At 41.4% G+C, this 16,102-nt stretch overlaps 1 protein-coding gene and 1 long non-coding RNA gene across 4 annotated transcripts in view; one reads left to right on the top strand and one right to left on the bottom strand.

Moving 5' to 3' along the window:
- Positions 1 to 369: 369 nt before the first annotated feature.
- On the top strand, positions 370 to 14,622 carry TRIM34 (tripartite motif containing 34). Of its 3 annotated transcripts, none has more exons than XM_005216140.5 (8): positions 370 to 405; positions 7,801 to 8,277; positions 8,893 to 8,988; positions 9,868 to 10,098; positions 11,194 to 11,216; positions 12,664 to 12,764; positions 13,051 to 13,077; positions 13,341 to 14,622. In XM_005216140.5, the coding sequence occupies exons 2-8, from the start codon at positions 7,861 to 7,863 to the stop codon at positions 13,910 to 13,912; spliced, it is 1,467 nt and encodes a 488-aa protein (XP_005216197.2). In that variant the 5' UTR covers positions 370 to 405; positions 7,801 to 7,860; the 3' UTR covers positions 13,913 to 14,622.
- LOC101902757 (uncharacterized) overlaps positions 3,315 to 16,102 on the bottom strand; it is a 34,803-nt gene continuing 22,015 nt past the window's right edge. The window contains exon 2 of the long non-coding RNA XR_009490670.1: positions 3,315 to 3,685. This is a non-coding gene — a long non-coding RNA (uncharacterized lncRNA). The remainder of the gene's footprint in view (positions 3,686 to 16,102) is intronic.

Genomic DNA, 16,102 nt, shown 5'->3' with positions numbered 1-16,102 from the left:
GAGGGCCTGTGCACAATTATGAAAGTGGTGGAGACCCTCCACTTCTAGCTGGTCTAGGAAACAGAGATGGCTAAACAGAATTTCTCAACCTCGGCATTTTGGACAGAACACTGTTGTGGGAGTGATCGTGTGCATTATAGAATGGTTGGCTGTATCCCTGGTCTCTGTCCACTAGATGGCAGAAGCATCCCCCACAACCAAATTTGTCACAGAGGCCAAAGGCCCCTCCCCTCTTGAGAACCTCTGGGTTAAAGCATTACTCTCTCCCCAGTGGCCCTAAGGGACAGCTGCCAACTTGGCCCAGAGTTCCTCCCCTCTTCCTCTTCCTGCCAGGCCAAGATTTCACTTTCGTTTCTCTGCCAGCTCCTCATAAGAAACTGCTTCATGCAGACTGAGCCCTATTTGGTGAGTGAATTCTGACCTTGATTGCCCCTGCTTTTCTTCACCACTGAAACCAAGAGTCTTCTCTGGAAGCTGAAGGTGTGTGGGGAGGTTTGTGGAGGCACAGAGGGCGGGAGACTCTGGAAGGAAAGTACTAGGCTTAATTGGATGAGTTTAGATTGTGGCCCAGGCTTGCACTGAAGGTCAAAAAAGCCAACTTGCAGGCTTCCTGCTGAGTGCAGACAGATGGCAGCTCTGAGTCTAGAGAAGGAACGGCCTGGAAAGAAGTGAGTGTGGAAGAGGCAGAGGGCCTTGCTTGCTTCCTGGAGGAGCACTTATTTCTCCAGGCTGAGTCCATCCGCATCTCTTTCCTACACCATAGCTTTGATTGTCTACCTTCCTGAGAGGAAATAGAATCCTCTCTCTGTGTGTCTCTCTGTGTGTTTATCTTTCTGTGTGTGTGTGTGTGTCTCTCTCTCTCATAAAGAGATGAACAGAAAATCTACTCACCTCCACCTCCTCAGAAGAAAACCTGGTGAAGGAGGTCCTTGTTTTCCAACTGTGTGAAGCCCCAGCTTCTTGTATGGAGCATGAGACAGAATGGAGCCTTGGGAACATGGCCAGGGGCAATGTTGAAGTTAATCCTTTCGCCCTCCTCCTAGCACCACTGAGGGGCTGTCTGTGGCCGTCCTGACATCCCCGCAGCTTCTGTCCTGCCTGAGGATGGCAGGTTGGATGTTATGACAATTGCCCACCTCTGTGGCTTCCACTTATCATGTGTCCCGCTGAGGTCCAGTCTCAGGAATCTGCTTGCACTTCCCTGAATAGACCTGCTTCTCTCTCTTCAGTAGTCTCTGCTGCCTTGGAGCTTTTCTTCCTTCTTCTTCCACTTAGGCACACCTGTGAAGTGATTGTTCCCTCAATTACTTATTATTTACAATAGACCACTAATTAATAAGGAGTTGATTATTGCTCAGAAGGAGCCCAAAGACTCAGTGGTCTTGCCAAGAAGTTTGCTCTTATCGATTGACACTAAGGATGTCCCATCTTAAGCTCGCATTTCACAGTGATTGATATCTTTCTTTATTGTTATTATCCTATCTTTTTTTTATTTTTAAATTTATTTTATTGAAGTGTAGTTGATTTACAATGTTGTGTTAATTTCTGCTAGGCAGAAAAGTGATCCAGTTATACATATGTATTATTTTTTATATGCTTTTTCCATTAGGTTTATCATAGGATATTGAGTATAATTCCCTGTGCCATAGAGTGGGACCTTAATGTCCATTGATAGAAGAATGGATAAAGAAGCTGTGCTACATATACACAAGGATTGATATCTTACTTACATTCTGATACATGGTCTCTCTGTTCTGTGTGCCCACTTTTCAGAAGTCATTGTTACTGCCTTTCTGTGAGTCTATGCCTTACTCTTGAATAGGATCCACTTCTCCCCAGATAACAGTTGTCTTCTCAGAGTCAAAAATAAGGTGCAATAAATAGGAGGAAAATAGATTTATTCATTTATTTTTAAGATGTATTTCATAGGAACTAAAGCAGGCTGCTGGCTTTTAAAAGTACAATGAATATCCATTCAACATACAATAAATGTTAAATACGTATAGTAGCTTACATTAGAGCTGGGAAGAGATTGTAAACAAACAAAACTAAATGTAGTATATAAGAAGATGATTAATATTATGGAGGAACATTTTTTAAATGTTGACTCAGGCTGAGGAATCTGCAAAGACCCAGTAAAGGTCTTGCAATTTTAAGTAGTGCTCTTGAAGCCTCATTGATTTGTTTTTTACAAATTCTGGTCACACCCTGTGGCATGTAGGACCTAGGTTCCCCAACCAGGGATCGAACTTGCATCTCTTGCATTGGAAGGTGGAGTCAACCACTGGACCAATAGGGAAGTCCCAAAGGCCTCATTGTGAAAAGAAAATTGAGCACAATCTTACGAATGTGAGAGACTTAAAGGCCTGCTTTTCTCATTGGCAGTTCCTGACTCAGGAAACCCAGAGAAGTGTCTGGGATGTTGTCCAGAAGCTCCTAGGGCCATCCTTCCCTGCACTCCACTTTCTAGAGACACTTTCATTTTACTGTCTAATCTGCAGAGAAGCATAGAGTTTACAATATCATGAATCCAGATATTAGGAGAAGACTCAAGTATAGGATGCATTCATTTGACACCATGGCAACTATCTGACCTGGGAGTTCTATTAGGTAGATACTTCTTGTCTTCCCTTCTCCATGTCCCTGAAAAATGGCTGCTGGGCTCTTGGGGTCATTCTTGGGTCTTGGTTGGGTCACTGCCCATGTTTGGGGGCTCTGGCTCCTCTGCACCTTTCTCCTTTTGTGGCCATTTATGGTGGCATCCACTTTGACATCAGTTCCTTGCAGCCAAACTCTAAACAGGAGATCCAAAGCCCCACAGTAGAATGCATGTTCTACTCTTCCCTCCTCTGTAGACTCTTAGTGTTTCTCAGTATTGAGTGGATTCTAAATAGAATGAAAATATATCATGCCAATGTTGGCTCATAGCTTCAGTTGTAAGCTAGGATGGACAGTGTCATATTATGTAAACCCCTGGTCTTGCCAGTTATCAGAGCCTGATCTGACACATAGTCACTGCAGCCAGGAGTTAACAACATATGGCCTTTAGACAATTTTCAGTATCTCTACCATTGGCTAGATTATACCCACCAGCTTTACTTCTCACCAGGTTCACTTCATGGATGATTGGTGAAGTGGACAAATTTCTAGACCTAAATTTATCTCCATGCAGCTTTCATTATGCCCCTCTCCCCGACTCTTTAGAGCAAGGGTAAGTTTATAGCTTATGAATCCCTCAGATCTTTGTTTCAATATCAAACCTTTGCAACTGTATTCATTTCCTAGGACTGTCACAAAGAAAAATGGATCACAAATTGGGTTGTTCAAGGAACAGAAATTTATTTTCTCATAGTTCAGGAGGCTAGAAGTCCAAAATCAAAGTGGTGGTAGACTTGTTTCTTTTCTGTAGGCTCCAAGGAGGAATCCATTCCATGTTCACCTCCTGTTTCTGGTGGCTTTCAGCAATCCTAGTCATTTCTTGCCTCATGGCTGCACTACTCCAATCTCTGCCACCATCGCCACATGGCCTTCTTTCCAGCATGTCTGTGTGCCCTCTCGTCTTCTTGAAGGATATTGGTCATTGTGTTTATAGCCCACTTTGTATCAGTATAATCTCATCTCAACTTGATTACATCTGCAAAGACCTTGTTTTCAAATAAGCTCACATTCAAGCAAGTGAATGTATCTGCATAGGAGACAAAAAAACCCATCATAGCAAGTTCCAAGATATTAATATCTACTGAGATATTCCTTTATTTTTATTTCTGTAATTTTTTGCTTCATAGTTCCTTGTACTGAGTCCAGGTTCTGAGAGTCAGCATCGCCATGCTACCACTCTGTGACAGGACCTCTGATGACCACTAGCACTAGTTTCAGGGTTGGTTTGCCATTCCCACTCACGTATCTTAGCAGGGCAGAAGCCAACCAGGTTCACTTAGCCTAGCAGGGGCACAGAGGAGAAGAGACCCAGAAGTCAGTATGGCCGCCTCTGGTGGGCTCTGCATGAGGGGCCATATTGTAATATAGTAGGTACGTCGTCTCTCTCTTCAGGTCATTTGCAAGAGAACAAGATCAGGTGGATATGTATGAAACTAACGTAGTTTAAGTAAGTTTTATGCCAGCAGATTGATTACTTTGTAAGAACCAGAAGCATAGCTTACAGGACCCTATAGGTGACCCTATAAGAGTCACAACTTCTTTGATGAAGCTGAGGTCTCTGTTTACTAAAAATAACAAAAATAAAGAACAGGAGAAGGTAATGCCAGTGTCTTCCTTCTTACAGGAAGTAAAGACTTAAGCCTGATGATAATCCTTCATTCCCATATACATAATCTCTAACTCCCAAGCCTGTCATTTTGTCTCATCTCTCACTCTCTTCTGCTTCTCTCCATTGTTTCCATCAACTTGTCCTACAAACTTCCATCACTGAACCTCTGCTCTTTGGAAGGAGACTTCACATCATGTAGGAATTGTAAAATTTCTGGTCTCTTCTGGGTTCTTGCCATTCTGAAAGCCTAGCAGCTCTCTGTATACCAGTCAGGCTGACATTTTAAAGCAGGTCAAAGATGCCGTGCCTTTCACTAACAGGACATTCACATAGGTGACTCCTTTTCTCTAAAATATTTTTTTCCTCTCATTTCATATTCCCTTCTCATCATTCAGCTTTCGATTAAAATCTTACTTATTCAGCAGCTATATCTTCGATATTCTCCTATTTGGAAAATTATTTGATTTCTCAAAACTATGTACCTCTAGGTAATAATGTTTATCACATCCACCAGGCCTCTGAAAGAGGACCCTGAAGACACTATGAGTGAAGTGAGTGAAGTCGCTCAGTTGTGTCTGACTCTTTGTGACCCCATCAGGCTCCTCCAGGCAAGAATACTGGAGTGGGTTGCCATTTCCTTCTCCAGGAGATCTTCCCGCCCCAGGGATTGAACCTGGGTCTCCCATATTGTAGGCAGACGCTTTACTGTCTGAGCCACCAGGGAAGTCACCCCAATTCAACTTATTGATTTCAATGATCTTTGTAAGTCACTTGATTCTATTTATGCATCTGAATAAAGGGAGTACTCATTTCACAAGGATTTTTGTATGCAGAATAAATAGGTTGAAGTGACTTATAAATTCTAACTGGCTAGACAATTGTTACAAATTGCTGTGAAAAGAAGAGAAGTAAAAGGCAAAGGAGAAAAGGAAAGATATACCCATTTGAATGCAGACTTCCAAAGAATAGCAAGGAGAGATAAGAAAGCCTTCCTCCTAGATCAGTGCAAAGAAATAGAGGAAAACAATAGAATGGGAAAGACTAGAGATCTCTTCAAGAAAATCAGAGATACCAAAGGAATATTTCATGCAAAGATGGGCTCAATAAAGGACAAAAATGGTATGGACTTAACAGAAGCAGAAGATATTAAGAAGAAGTGACAAGAATACCCAGAAGAACTATACAAAAAAGATCTTCATGACCCAGATAATCACGATTGTGTGATCACTCACCTAGAGCCAGACATCCTGGAATGTGAAGTCAAATGGGCCTAGGAACCATCACTATGAACAAAGCTAGTGGAGGTGATAGAATTCCAGTTGAGCTATTTCAAATCCTCAAAGATGATGCTATGAAAATGCTGCACTCAATATGCCAGCAAATTTGGAAAACTCAGCAGTGGCCACAGGACTGGAAAAGGTCAATTTTCATTCCAATCCCAAAGAAAGGCAATGCCAAAGAATGCTCAAACTACCCCACAATTGCACTCATCTCACATACTAGTAAAATAATGCTCAAAATTCTCCAAGCTAGGCTTCAACAGTATGTAAACCGTGACCTTCCACATGTTCAAGTTGGATTTAGAAAAGGCAGAGGAACCAGAGATCAAATTGGCAACATCCGTTGGATCATGGAAAAAGCAAGAGAGTTCCAGAAGAACATCTACTTCTGTTTTATTGACTATGCCAAAGCCTTTGACTGTGTGGATCACAACAAACTCTGGAAAATTCTTAAAGATATGCGAATACAAGACCACCTGATCTGCCTCTTGAGAAATCTGTATGCAGGTCAGGAAGCAACAGTTAGAACAGGACATGGAACAACAGATTGGTTCCAAATTGGGAAAGGAGTATATCAAGGCTGTATGTTGTCACCCTGCTTATTTTACTTATATGCAAGTACATCATGAGAAATGCTGGGCTGGATGAAGCACAAGCTGGAATCAAGATTGCTGGGAGAAATATCAATAACGTCAGATATGCAGATGACACCACTCTTATGGCAGAAAGTGAAGAACTAAACAGCCTCTTGATGAAAGTGAAAGAGGAGAGTGAAAAAGTGGGCTTAAAGCTCAACATTCAGAAAACTGAATTAAGACCATGGCATCTGGTCCCATCACTTCATGGCCAATAGATGCGGAAACAATGGAAACAGTGAGAGGCTTTATTTCTGGGGCTTCAAAATCATTGCAGATGGTGACTGCAGCCATGAAATTAAAGGACACTTACTTCTAGGAAGATAAGTTATAACCAACCTAGACAGCATATTAAAAAGCAGAGACATTACTTTGCCAACAAAGGTCCATCTAGTCAAAGCTATGGTTTTTCCAGTAGTCATGTATGGATGTGAGAGTTGGACTATAAAGAAAGCTGAGCACCAAAGAATTGATGCTTTTGAACTGTGGTGTTGGAGAAGACTCTTGAGAGTCCCTTGGACTGCAAGCAGATCTCACCTGTCCATCCTAAAGGAAATCAGTCCCGAACATTCATTGGAAGGACTGATGCTGAAGCTGAAACTCCAATGCTTTGGCTACCTGATGCAAAGAACTCACTCCTTGGAAAAGACCCTGATGCTGGGAAAGATTGAAGGTGGAAGAAGAATGGGGATGACAGAGGATGAGATGGTTGGATGGCATCACCAACTCAATGGGCATGAGTTTGAGTAGACTCCAGCAGTTGGTTATGGACAGGGAGGCCTGGTGTGCTGCAGTCCCTGGAGTCACAAATAGTCAGATCCAACTATGCAACTGAACTGAACTGAGACAATTGTTAGTCATAAAATTACTTTCCTTTTATAATGTTTACTCTGTCTGTGTGTGTCTCTGGGGAGTGAGTGTAAGTATGTGGGAGGACTCCTTATGGAAAGGTATATTGGGAGAGACAGATGGGAAAATCGATTGATTGATCCATAGATAAATCTTTACTGGAAAACTATCTGTGCTCCTAAAGCTCACCTATAGGAGAACAGCTAATTAATGGAAAGAAAAGAGGAAATGCTGATTTTTTTTTAAAAGGTCTAATTTCCTCTGGAGAAGTGAGAAGATCCTTTATGTATTCATCAAACATCATGTTCCCTGTGCTAGGCATTAGGGATACAGCAGTGAATAAAAACAAGTGCCTGATCTACACAGATTGCATTTTTGGAGTAGGATACTTCAAGAAAGGTATCATATATTATACAGTGATAATAAGAAAAAGATGGTAAGTGCACACCAAGTGATGTATTGATGCTTGTGCTGTAGATGAGTTAATCGCATAAGGCCCTGCAAAGGAGAGGCCATGTAAGGAGGGTGTCAGATGAAGCATAACAGGAAGTCATGCAAATATCAAAGGAAAGATCATTGTAGGGTGAAAGAAAAACAAACTGCAAAAGCCCTGAGGCATTAGTGGCTTTCTCAGGCCATTAATTCTATTTGTTCTTTCTTGTTCTTCAGTATTTCAGTCTTAATCAGTTTTTAATGTCTGCATGATTGAAATCTTTTTTTATCTATGCCAGTCTTACATATCTCTTTTCAATCTGCCCATCCATCCCAGAATCCTTAAGCAAGAAGAGCTCCAGAAGTTTGGACAGGAGGAAGCCAGGGAGCAGCTGCTATGGCTTTAAATACTGTGATGAACCTACAGGAAGAGGTATCCTGTCCCATCTGCAGGGAGCTTTTAACAGAACCCCTAAGTCTAGGCTGTGGTCACAGCTTCTGCCAGACTTGCATCACTAACAAGGAGACAGACATCAGCCTAGGAGGGGACAGCAGCTGTCCTGTGTGTGGTACGCGGTACTCACTTGGAAACCTGTGGCCTAATCTGCACCTGGCCAACATAGTAGAGAGACTCAGAAAGGTCAAGCTGAGCCCAGAGGAGGGGCAGAAGACAGGTCTCTGTGTGCACCATGAAGAGAAACTCCTACTCTTCTGTAAGGAAGACAGAAAAGTCATTTGTCGTCTTTGTGAACGATCTCAGGAGCACCATGGTCACCACACATTCCTCATGGAAGAGGCACTCAAGGAAAGTCAGGTAGGGCCCAGGATGGAAATTAGTACTTGGTGGAAAATCTCACCTTTTCATTTTCTCTGTTTGGCACCATAGTAGTGAGCTCTATAATCTCTGATGTATGTCTCTTAACGGTATGCTCAACTTCCAATGTCTGAAGGACATTTCTGTGTTTTTCTTTAGTTACATAAAGGAGGAGCCAAAAGTATAGACTCTTGGCTGAAAGTGAGAGGTTTTCTTCTTTTGTCTCTTTCATTGTATTGATTGGCAATTCCTTCACCAGATTAGCTCTAGTTGCTGAGATTAGCTCTCAGCAGAATGGGTGCTGTTGAAGATTGTGGATTGGATATAGAAAGAGTGTCAATAAGAAAAAAGGACATTCCTTGCAAGAGCAGAATCAATAATTACTCTAAAAAAAAAGAGAGAGAATTGGCAAGGATAGTGACTTTCACCACTTAGGAATAAACAATGCATTTACCTTCTCAGATTTTCTTCTATCTCATGTCATCAATTTTAATGATGAGATTCAAACTGGTTTCCATAAACTGGTCTCTTCTGAGATCAGCATGGTTTCTTCCCTGTTTATTCTCTGTCCAGGTGCTGAAAAAGTTTGATGCTAATGTAGTTCCTCCCTTATAGGAGATGCTCCAAGCAGCTCTGACGAGGCTGAGGAAGGAGCAGCAGAAGGCTGAGAAGTTGGAAGCTGACATCAGAGAAGAGAGAACTTCCTGGAAGGTGGGAGGAGACTCTTCCTAATGCATTTCTGAGTTAGGAGTCAGCACAACTGTCTCTTCTCCTGTCCTAATCATTAGGAAGCCCCTTCCTCTTGTCACCTGGCATTAAATGAGTCCAGGTGCCATTTTATTTGTTCTCTCCTTTGTCCTTTCCCTGTGGGAAGTAGGGTCTAGAGAGTGGATATGTTTCAAACATACACAGAGTTTTGGAATTCAACATGAAGACTGACTTTATGGTGAGTCTGTGTTGTTGTGCTCAGTTGCTTCAGTCGTGTCTGACTCTTTGCAACCCTATGGACTGTAGCCTGCCAGGCTCCTCTGTTCATGAGATTCTCCAGGCAAGAATACTGGAATGGGTTGCCATTCCCTTCACAGGGGATTTTCCTATCTCAGGGACTGAACCCAAGTCTCCTGAGTCTCCTGCATTGCACACATGTTCTTTGCCACTGAGCCACCAGGGAAGCCCTCTATGGTGAAGAAGCCTGGAGAATTCTGTCTTCCATTCCACCTGCAAGTCTCTGACACCTTCAATGGAAGACAATGGCAAAAGACTGAGCTTTTTCTCAAGGTTCAAACTTAGGGACTGTAGTAATACAGGGAGGCATGAATGTCTAGGACAGCTATCCAGAACTCAAACCTCACTCAGACTTTACATTTTGGCCCAGGGTTGGCAGATAAGATTGTCTGAGACCTTTTTGATTTGTACTGAGGGAAAATAATAGAAAAAAAAAATCTGAGCTTTCCCCAAAATTGCTTGCCTACTTTAACTCCCCTCCTGGTAAGAAGCCCCTGAAAAATATTTTCCTGGCTCTTAATCCCTTACACAGTAGACTCCCCAGCTGACAAATTCATTCCCTCTCCCCCTTGTCTAACCTTACAGTATCAGATTCAGACTGAGAGACAAAGGATACAAACAGAGTTTAATCAGCTTAGAAGCATCCTAGACAGTGAGGAGCGAAGAGAATTGCAGAAATTGGAGGAAGAGGAGAAGAAGACCCTGGATAGCTTGGCTGTGGCTGAGGCTGAGCTGGTTCAGCAGGGCGAGCTGCTGAAGGAGCTCATCTCAGATCTGGAGCGCCGCAGTGAATGGTCAACTGTGGAGCTGCTGCAGGTGAGGAGGGCCATCCAACCTGCGGTTCTGAACCCGTGTCAGTTACCTTCTCGTCTGTGTCCTTGAGTTCTAATCCTGTTGTTGTCACTAAGAGGCTCTTTTGAAATATTTATCAAGCTTATTTTCACTCATATTGATGGCTTTTCTAATGTTGAAGCAACCTGGCATTTCTGGGATAAATTCAAGTTGACTATGATGTATAATGGGCTTCCCAGGTGGCACTAGTGGTAAAGAACCTGCCTGCCAATGCAGGAGACATAATAGATCTGGGTTTGATCTTGGGAATGGTAACCTACTCCAATATTCTTGCCTGGAGAATCCCATGGACAAAGGAGCCTGGGAGGCTACAGTCCATAGAGTCGGAAAGAGTCAGATATGACTGAATCGACTTAGTATGCATGGACGCATGATGTATAATCTTTTATATTTTGCTGGATTAAATTTTCTAGTGTTTCATTGAAAAAGTTTCATGTCTATATTCATAAGGGATATTAGCCTGTGGTTTACTTTTCTTGTAATGTCTTTGTCTCATTTTAGTATCAGAATAGTATTGGCCTCATGGAATGATTTGGGAAGTGTTTCCTCATCTTCTGTTTTTTGGAAGAATTTGTGAAGTATTTGTACTATTTTGTCTTTAAAACTATCAGAATTCACCAGTGAAGCCATCTAGAACTGGACTTTCCTTTACAGGAAGTTTTTGGTTTCCAGTCCAATCTCTACATGTTTTAGGTCTATTCAGTTTTTTTATTTCTCTCTGAATCAGTGTGGATAGTTTCTGCGTTTGAAGGAATTTGTCCATTTAATTTGCATTATCTAATTTGTTGGTATATAATTTTTCATAGCCTTTATAATCTTTTAATTTCTGTTAATTCAGTAGTACCGTCTCTTCTCTAATTCTTGTTTTAGTAATTTGCCTTCTATGTATTTTTTTCTTGAGATATCTAGCTAAAGAGTTATCTATTTTATTGATTTTTTCAAATAATTTCAAATAACTTTGACTGCTCTGTTTTTCTCTATAGTTTTCCTATTCTTTGTTTCCTTAATCCTGCTGTTTTATTTCTTCTCCTTGACTTGTGTTTTCTCTCTTCCTCCTAGGACATGAGTGGAATCATGAAATGGTGCGTATGGGTGATCAGGAGTCATGTTCCTGTGGTATGAAGAAAAGTTGGTAGCCATAAGAGTTATCTGGTCAATCAGAATGAAAAATCTCCCCAAACAATGAAATTTTGATGTAGTATTATTTTAAATTGTGGTCATAGATGAGGATTTTAGTGTTCTATATTTTTTGAGAATGAGCCAGATTCTATGTTAATGAATCCGGTAGTTGGAATTCACAGAGTTAGGGTCTATAAGGGTAAAGAGGATAAAGGATTTTACTGTTAGACTCCTGTGACTTCACTCATTTATTTCACCCTCTGTTCTTCTTTGGTTTCTTTATTTCACTGGTGCTTGTGTTAGCACATGGGCCTTGTCAAGCCCTAAAATAGTTATGCGGGTCAGCTTTAAAGAGGAAAAAAAAAATGTTTTGTTTTGTTTTAAATTTCGCCTACATAGAAGTAGAGTGGGACTACATCATTCCACAAGCAGACCTGAGCCTTGAGGTTATTGGTTTTGACTCTGGTGGCAATAATTAATCTTTTCCAAGTCACACATTTTAAAAACTTACACAGGAAAGTGTAGTCTTTGTGTCTAAAGTTTGCTGATCCATCTAGCAGCACCAAATTCTTTACAAACACATGAAGTTCTAACCATTTTCAGTTCAGTAGTCGTAACTTCTCCTTTGCCAGAAGTTTTTAACTTTTTCCCAGAACTCCTAAAAATCTCCAGTGTTGTTTGTGGGCCACACCCCTGGAAGTAAAGCTTTGAACCAGGGCACGGGCTTATCGGCTTTCCAAAAATAGACCCATACCACAGTCAGGATCTGTAGCCTCCCTACTGATCTGCCTGGGAATGTCCATCTGGGAGACCCATTAATGGTGTATGATGACTTTTCCATATTAGTACCATTTTAGAGGTAGCAAAGGGTTTCCCTGGTGATTCAGACAGTAAAAGAATCCATCTGCAATGCAGGAGACCTGGGTTGGGAAGACTCTGGAGGAAAGCATGAAGGAATACTCACTCCAGTATTCTTGCCTGGAGAATCCCCATGGACAGAAGAGCCTGATGGGCTACAGTCAATGGGGTCGCAAAGATTCGGACATGACTGAGAAACTAAGCACAGCACAGCACAGCACAACACAGAGGTAGCAAAAGCCTTTCCTATACAGTATTTCACCTAGTTTCATATTCATTCCATGAAGTATCAAAAGAAGAGTTAATATATTCCATTTCTAGAAGGAGACAGCTTTTTATTTTACTTTTTTAAGTGAAGGTGTTCTTCCTAAGTGGGCAGGTAGACATGAGCACATTTCTTTTGGCTGCAGTGTCAGAGCCTTCACTTCTCCCCTCCTTGGGTTTCTCAGGGAGGAAGGTTTAAGTGCATCAGTGCATGGAAGGAGAGGAAGGCAGTGGTATTAAAAGGATGGAATGTAAGAGATGTAGGGTCAACATTTATGTCATCTCCAGGAGTGAGATCTGGACACTGAAGAAGCCAAAAACGGTTTCCAAGAAACTGAAGAATGTATTCCGTGTTCCAGATCTGCGTGGAATGCTGCACACGTTTAAAGGTGTGGAAGCCAGGGCAGGAGTGTGGATATGGGATTCTTGTGGTGCCAGGGACTAAATTTCGGCACAAGTCGGGGTTGAAAGAAGGAGGGTGTTCAGAGAAGGGGTATTGCTGAAGAGGATGTGGTTATATAAAAGGGAGAATGGCTAGGTTTCTGGTTCATCCTCTCATTCACCACTTCATAGCTTCACAGTGGTCCTACCCCTTACCCCACCCTAGAAAAGAAGTAGGTATCAGTGCTTAGTCACTTGCATCAATCAACATCATTGAATCTTTTATCATTTCAGACCTAACACGCGTCCAGTGCCACTGGGGTAAGAAGATTTATTGGGTCTTCAAATTACTGTGTTCTGACCCCATTTCCGAAGTTTGCAGTTTCAATTAGATTTGGTCATAGCCCCATGTGTTCACCTCCTGATACATGCATATAATATGTCACTCTAATGTTTGAACCCCTTTCCCCAGTCCATCAACACAAGTTCTTCACAGTCAATTGCCAGGTTCCCTCTTCACAATGTCACTGGATAAGCTTACCCTATATTTGTTATATGTTTTGATTTTTTTTTTTCCTCTGCAGTGGACATCACATTGAATCCATTCAACCTAAATTTGAATCTTGTCCTTTCAGAAGATCAGAGACAAGTGCTATCTGTGCCAATATGGCCTGTTAAGTATTATAATTATGGTATCTTGGGCTGCCAGTATTTCTCCTCAGGGAAACACTACTGGGAAATAGATGTATCCGAGAAGAATGCCTGGATCCTAGGGGTATACTGTCGAATACGCTCCTGTAATATAAAGTTTGCTGTTCAACAAAGCACGAGTTATGAAAATGCTTACTCCATATACAGACCTCAATTTGGTTACTGGGTTATAGGGTTAAAGGATAAATTTAGATATGAAGCCTTTGAGGACTCTTCCACCACTCATCCTGACTCAAGAGTCTTAACTCTTTCCATGACTGTTCCTCCCCGTCATGTTGGTGTTTTTCTAGACTATGAAGCAGGCACTGTCTCATTTTTCAATGTCACAAACCATGGGTCACTCATCTATAAGTTCTCTAAGTGCAACTTTTCTCGGAATGCCTATCCATATTTCAATCCTTGGGACTGTCCGGCTCCCATGACACTGTGCCCTCCAAGTTCGTGAAACTTTTGTTCCCGCTCCCACTTCTTATAGTGACCCTTGCCTTGGATTTCATCTTCTATACCTGAGCCGATCTGTGCCATTCACACCATCTCTTCCTTCCAGTCTCCCATCTCTACTTTAGAACTTGTGCTCATCTTTGGGATGCAGAGTGCATCTGCTTTGAGTTAGCAGACATGCTTAATTACCCATTGACTCTCTTTTGTATTCTCAAAGAGAGACCTCTAATCCCTTCTAAATAAAAAAACAGTAATGGTATAACGTCTTTGCCCTCATAATCCTCCATAAATTTCTTTTTTGACCACCAACCTAAAGAAACATGGCAAAGCCTGTCTGCCTCCATCTATGATATCCAGGACAATCTACAATCACTCCCCACCCACTACCATCAACTAAGTATTTGAGCGAATGTCTGTTGCCCAGGACACACTCAGTTTATCAAAGGGTCATGGAAAGGAAAACACAAGCAATATCTGTACACAGAATAATAATTTTATGTTCAGAGTGTTGGAGTTCTAATCCTGTCTTGACTTTACAAGGTGTGTAATGATGAAAAATTTCTGAGCTTCTTTTTCCTTAAGTACAAACTAGGGTTTAAAACTGTGCCTAACTCTTAAGATCATTGTGTAAAACTAAATGTCAGTGTAAAACAACTATTTAAGTGTCCTGCACAATTTAATAAAGATTTACTCTATGATTACGGAAAAGTATAAGCTGTGTCAATGTCCTGTGTACATATTTGTGTCCTTCAGATGAACAATAATAGACCTATCAAGTCTCATTTTTCAAGTTCCCAGACTTGGCTGGCAAGACCACTCCAGTTCCCATCTTGTTTTACAGAACTTTTTTATACTGAGGCTGCTCTATATGGGACCATTTTTAACGTCCTTTACTGGAAATGGGTCAGAAAAGTATAAAAGTATGAGTTTCTGAAACCTATCTAGCAGAGGAAGCCATGTTTAGGGATAGCTGTTCTTATTAAGGATAGCCTTTTGATTTTCAGGCCTTTCTGTTATGGTAAAACACAGTACAGGGCTTCCCAGTTGGCACAGTGGTAAAGAATCCACCCTTTTGATCCACCTAAAGATCGAATGCTCGTTCGATTCCTGGGTTGGGAAGATCCCCTGGAGGAGGAAATGGCAACTCAATCCAGTATTCTTGCTTTAAAATTTACATAGACAGAGGAGCCTGGTGGGCTACAGTCCATGGAGTCAAAAAGAGTCAGACAAGACTGAGCATGTGTGCGTACGTGCGCGCGCGCGCACACACACACACACACACACACACACACTCACACACTCACCCACACGTTCTACAGTATATGCCATACCATGTACTTTTCTTTTCTGTTCTTTTTTTTTGGTAACTAGTTTCAAATTCATGATGAGAAAATGACCTAGGATAGCAAAGGAGCAAGCTTTTCTCTGAGAAGTATATGTTATAAATTAGAGCAGACTACTATACAGCGTCTACATCAAATTATAGAAGGGTAGTACCTTGTCCCGGTGGAATGACAAAGCATGTAAACTGGGAATTGTATATATATACACACTCATACACACATGTACGTGTGTACACATACATATAATTATGTGTATAAATATACATATATACATGGAGTATCTTTATCCCAGTAAATCTTCAAAAATTTCACATGAAGAACAAGTTCCTATCAGGTCATGAAAGGAATACATAAACTTATGAGGTACATCCAACATTTCATGGCTAACAGTGCAGAAGACAGGATGATTAGCCCTAGGACTGCGTTTCTCCAGCACAGGTGCTCTTTCAGTAGAATACTCCCCAAGAAAAGGTAGAAGTTAGATTCCCTAGGATGTGGAGTACGAGGGAGAGCCATTAATGAAGCAAGAGCAGGTCATGGTAATGGCTAAAACTAAGTTGAGCTATTTCATAGCAGGGTGCTCTTACAGGTCACATATTATAGTTGGGGAACACTGTGGACAGTTAAGAGCTTGGGCTTTGAAATAACAAAATTTTATTATCATACTTACTGCTGCTGCTAAGTCACTTCAGTTGTGTCCGACTCTGTGTGACCCCATAGACGGCAGCCCAGCCCTTATTAAAATTAAATAGATTCAGTTTTCCATAAGAAATAAAAGTACTAAGACTTACCTTATAGGCCTATTGTGGGAATTAAATAATAGAATATTTGTAATAACTTAATCTCCCAGC

This window comes from Bos taurus, chromosome 15 (genome assembly GCF_002263795.3).
Source record: "Bos taurus isolate L1 Dominette 01449 registration number 42190680 breed Hereford chromosome 15, ARS-UCD2.0, whole genome shotgun sequence".
In the NCBI taxonomy this organism is placed as follows: Eukaryota; Metazoa; Chordata; class Mammalia; order Artiodactyla; family Bovidae; genus Bos; species Bos taurus.
This window is presented reverse-complemented; position numbering and strand designations above follow the sequence as displayed.

What these genes read in the sequence shown, in the direction of transcription:
- TRIM34 (XM_005216140.5), top strand. Translation starts at nt 7,861, where the DNA reads ATGGCTTTAAATACTGTGATGAACCTACAGGAAGAGGTATCCTGTCCC. An exon ending in CAACTGTGGAGCTGCTGCAG is followed by an intron (nt 10,099 to 11,193) that starts GTGAGGAGGGCC and finishes TCTTCCTCCTAG; the next exon opens with GACATGAGTGGAATCATGAA. An exon ending in ATGAGTGGAATCATGAAATG is followed by an intron (nt 11,217 to 12,663) that starts GTGCGTATGGGT and finishes TGTCATCTCCAG; the next exon opens with GAGTGAGATCTGGACACTGA.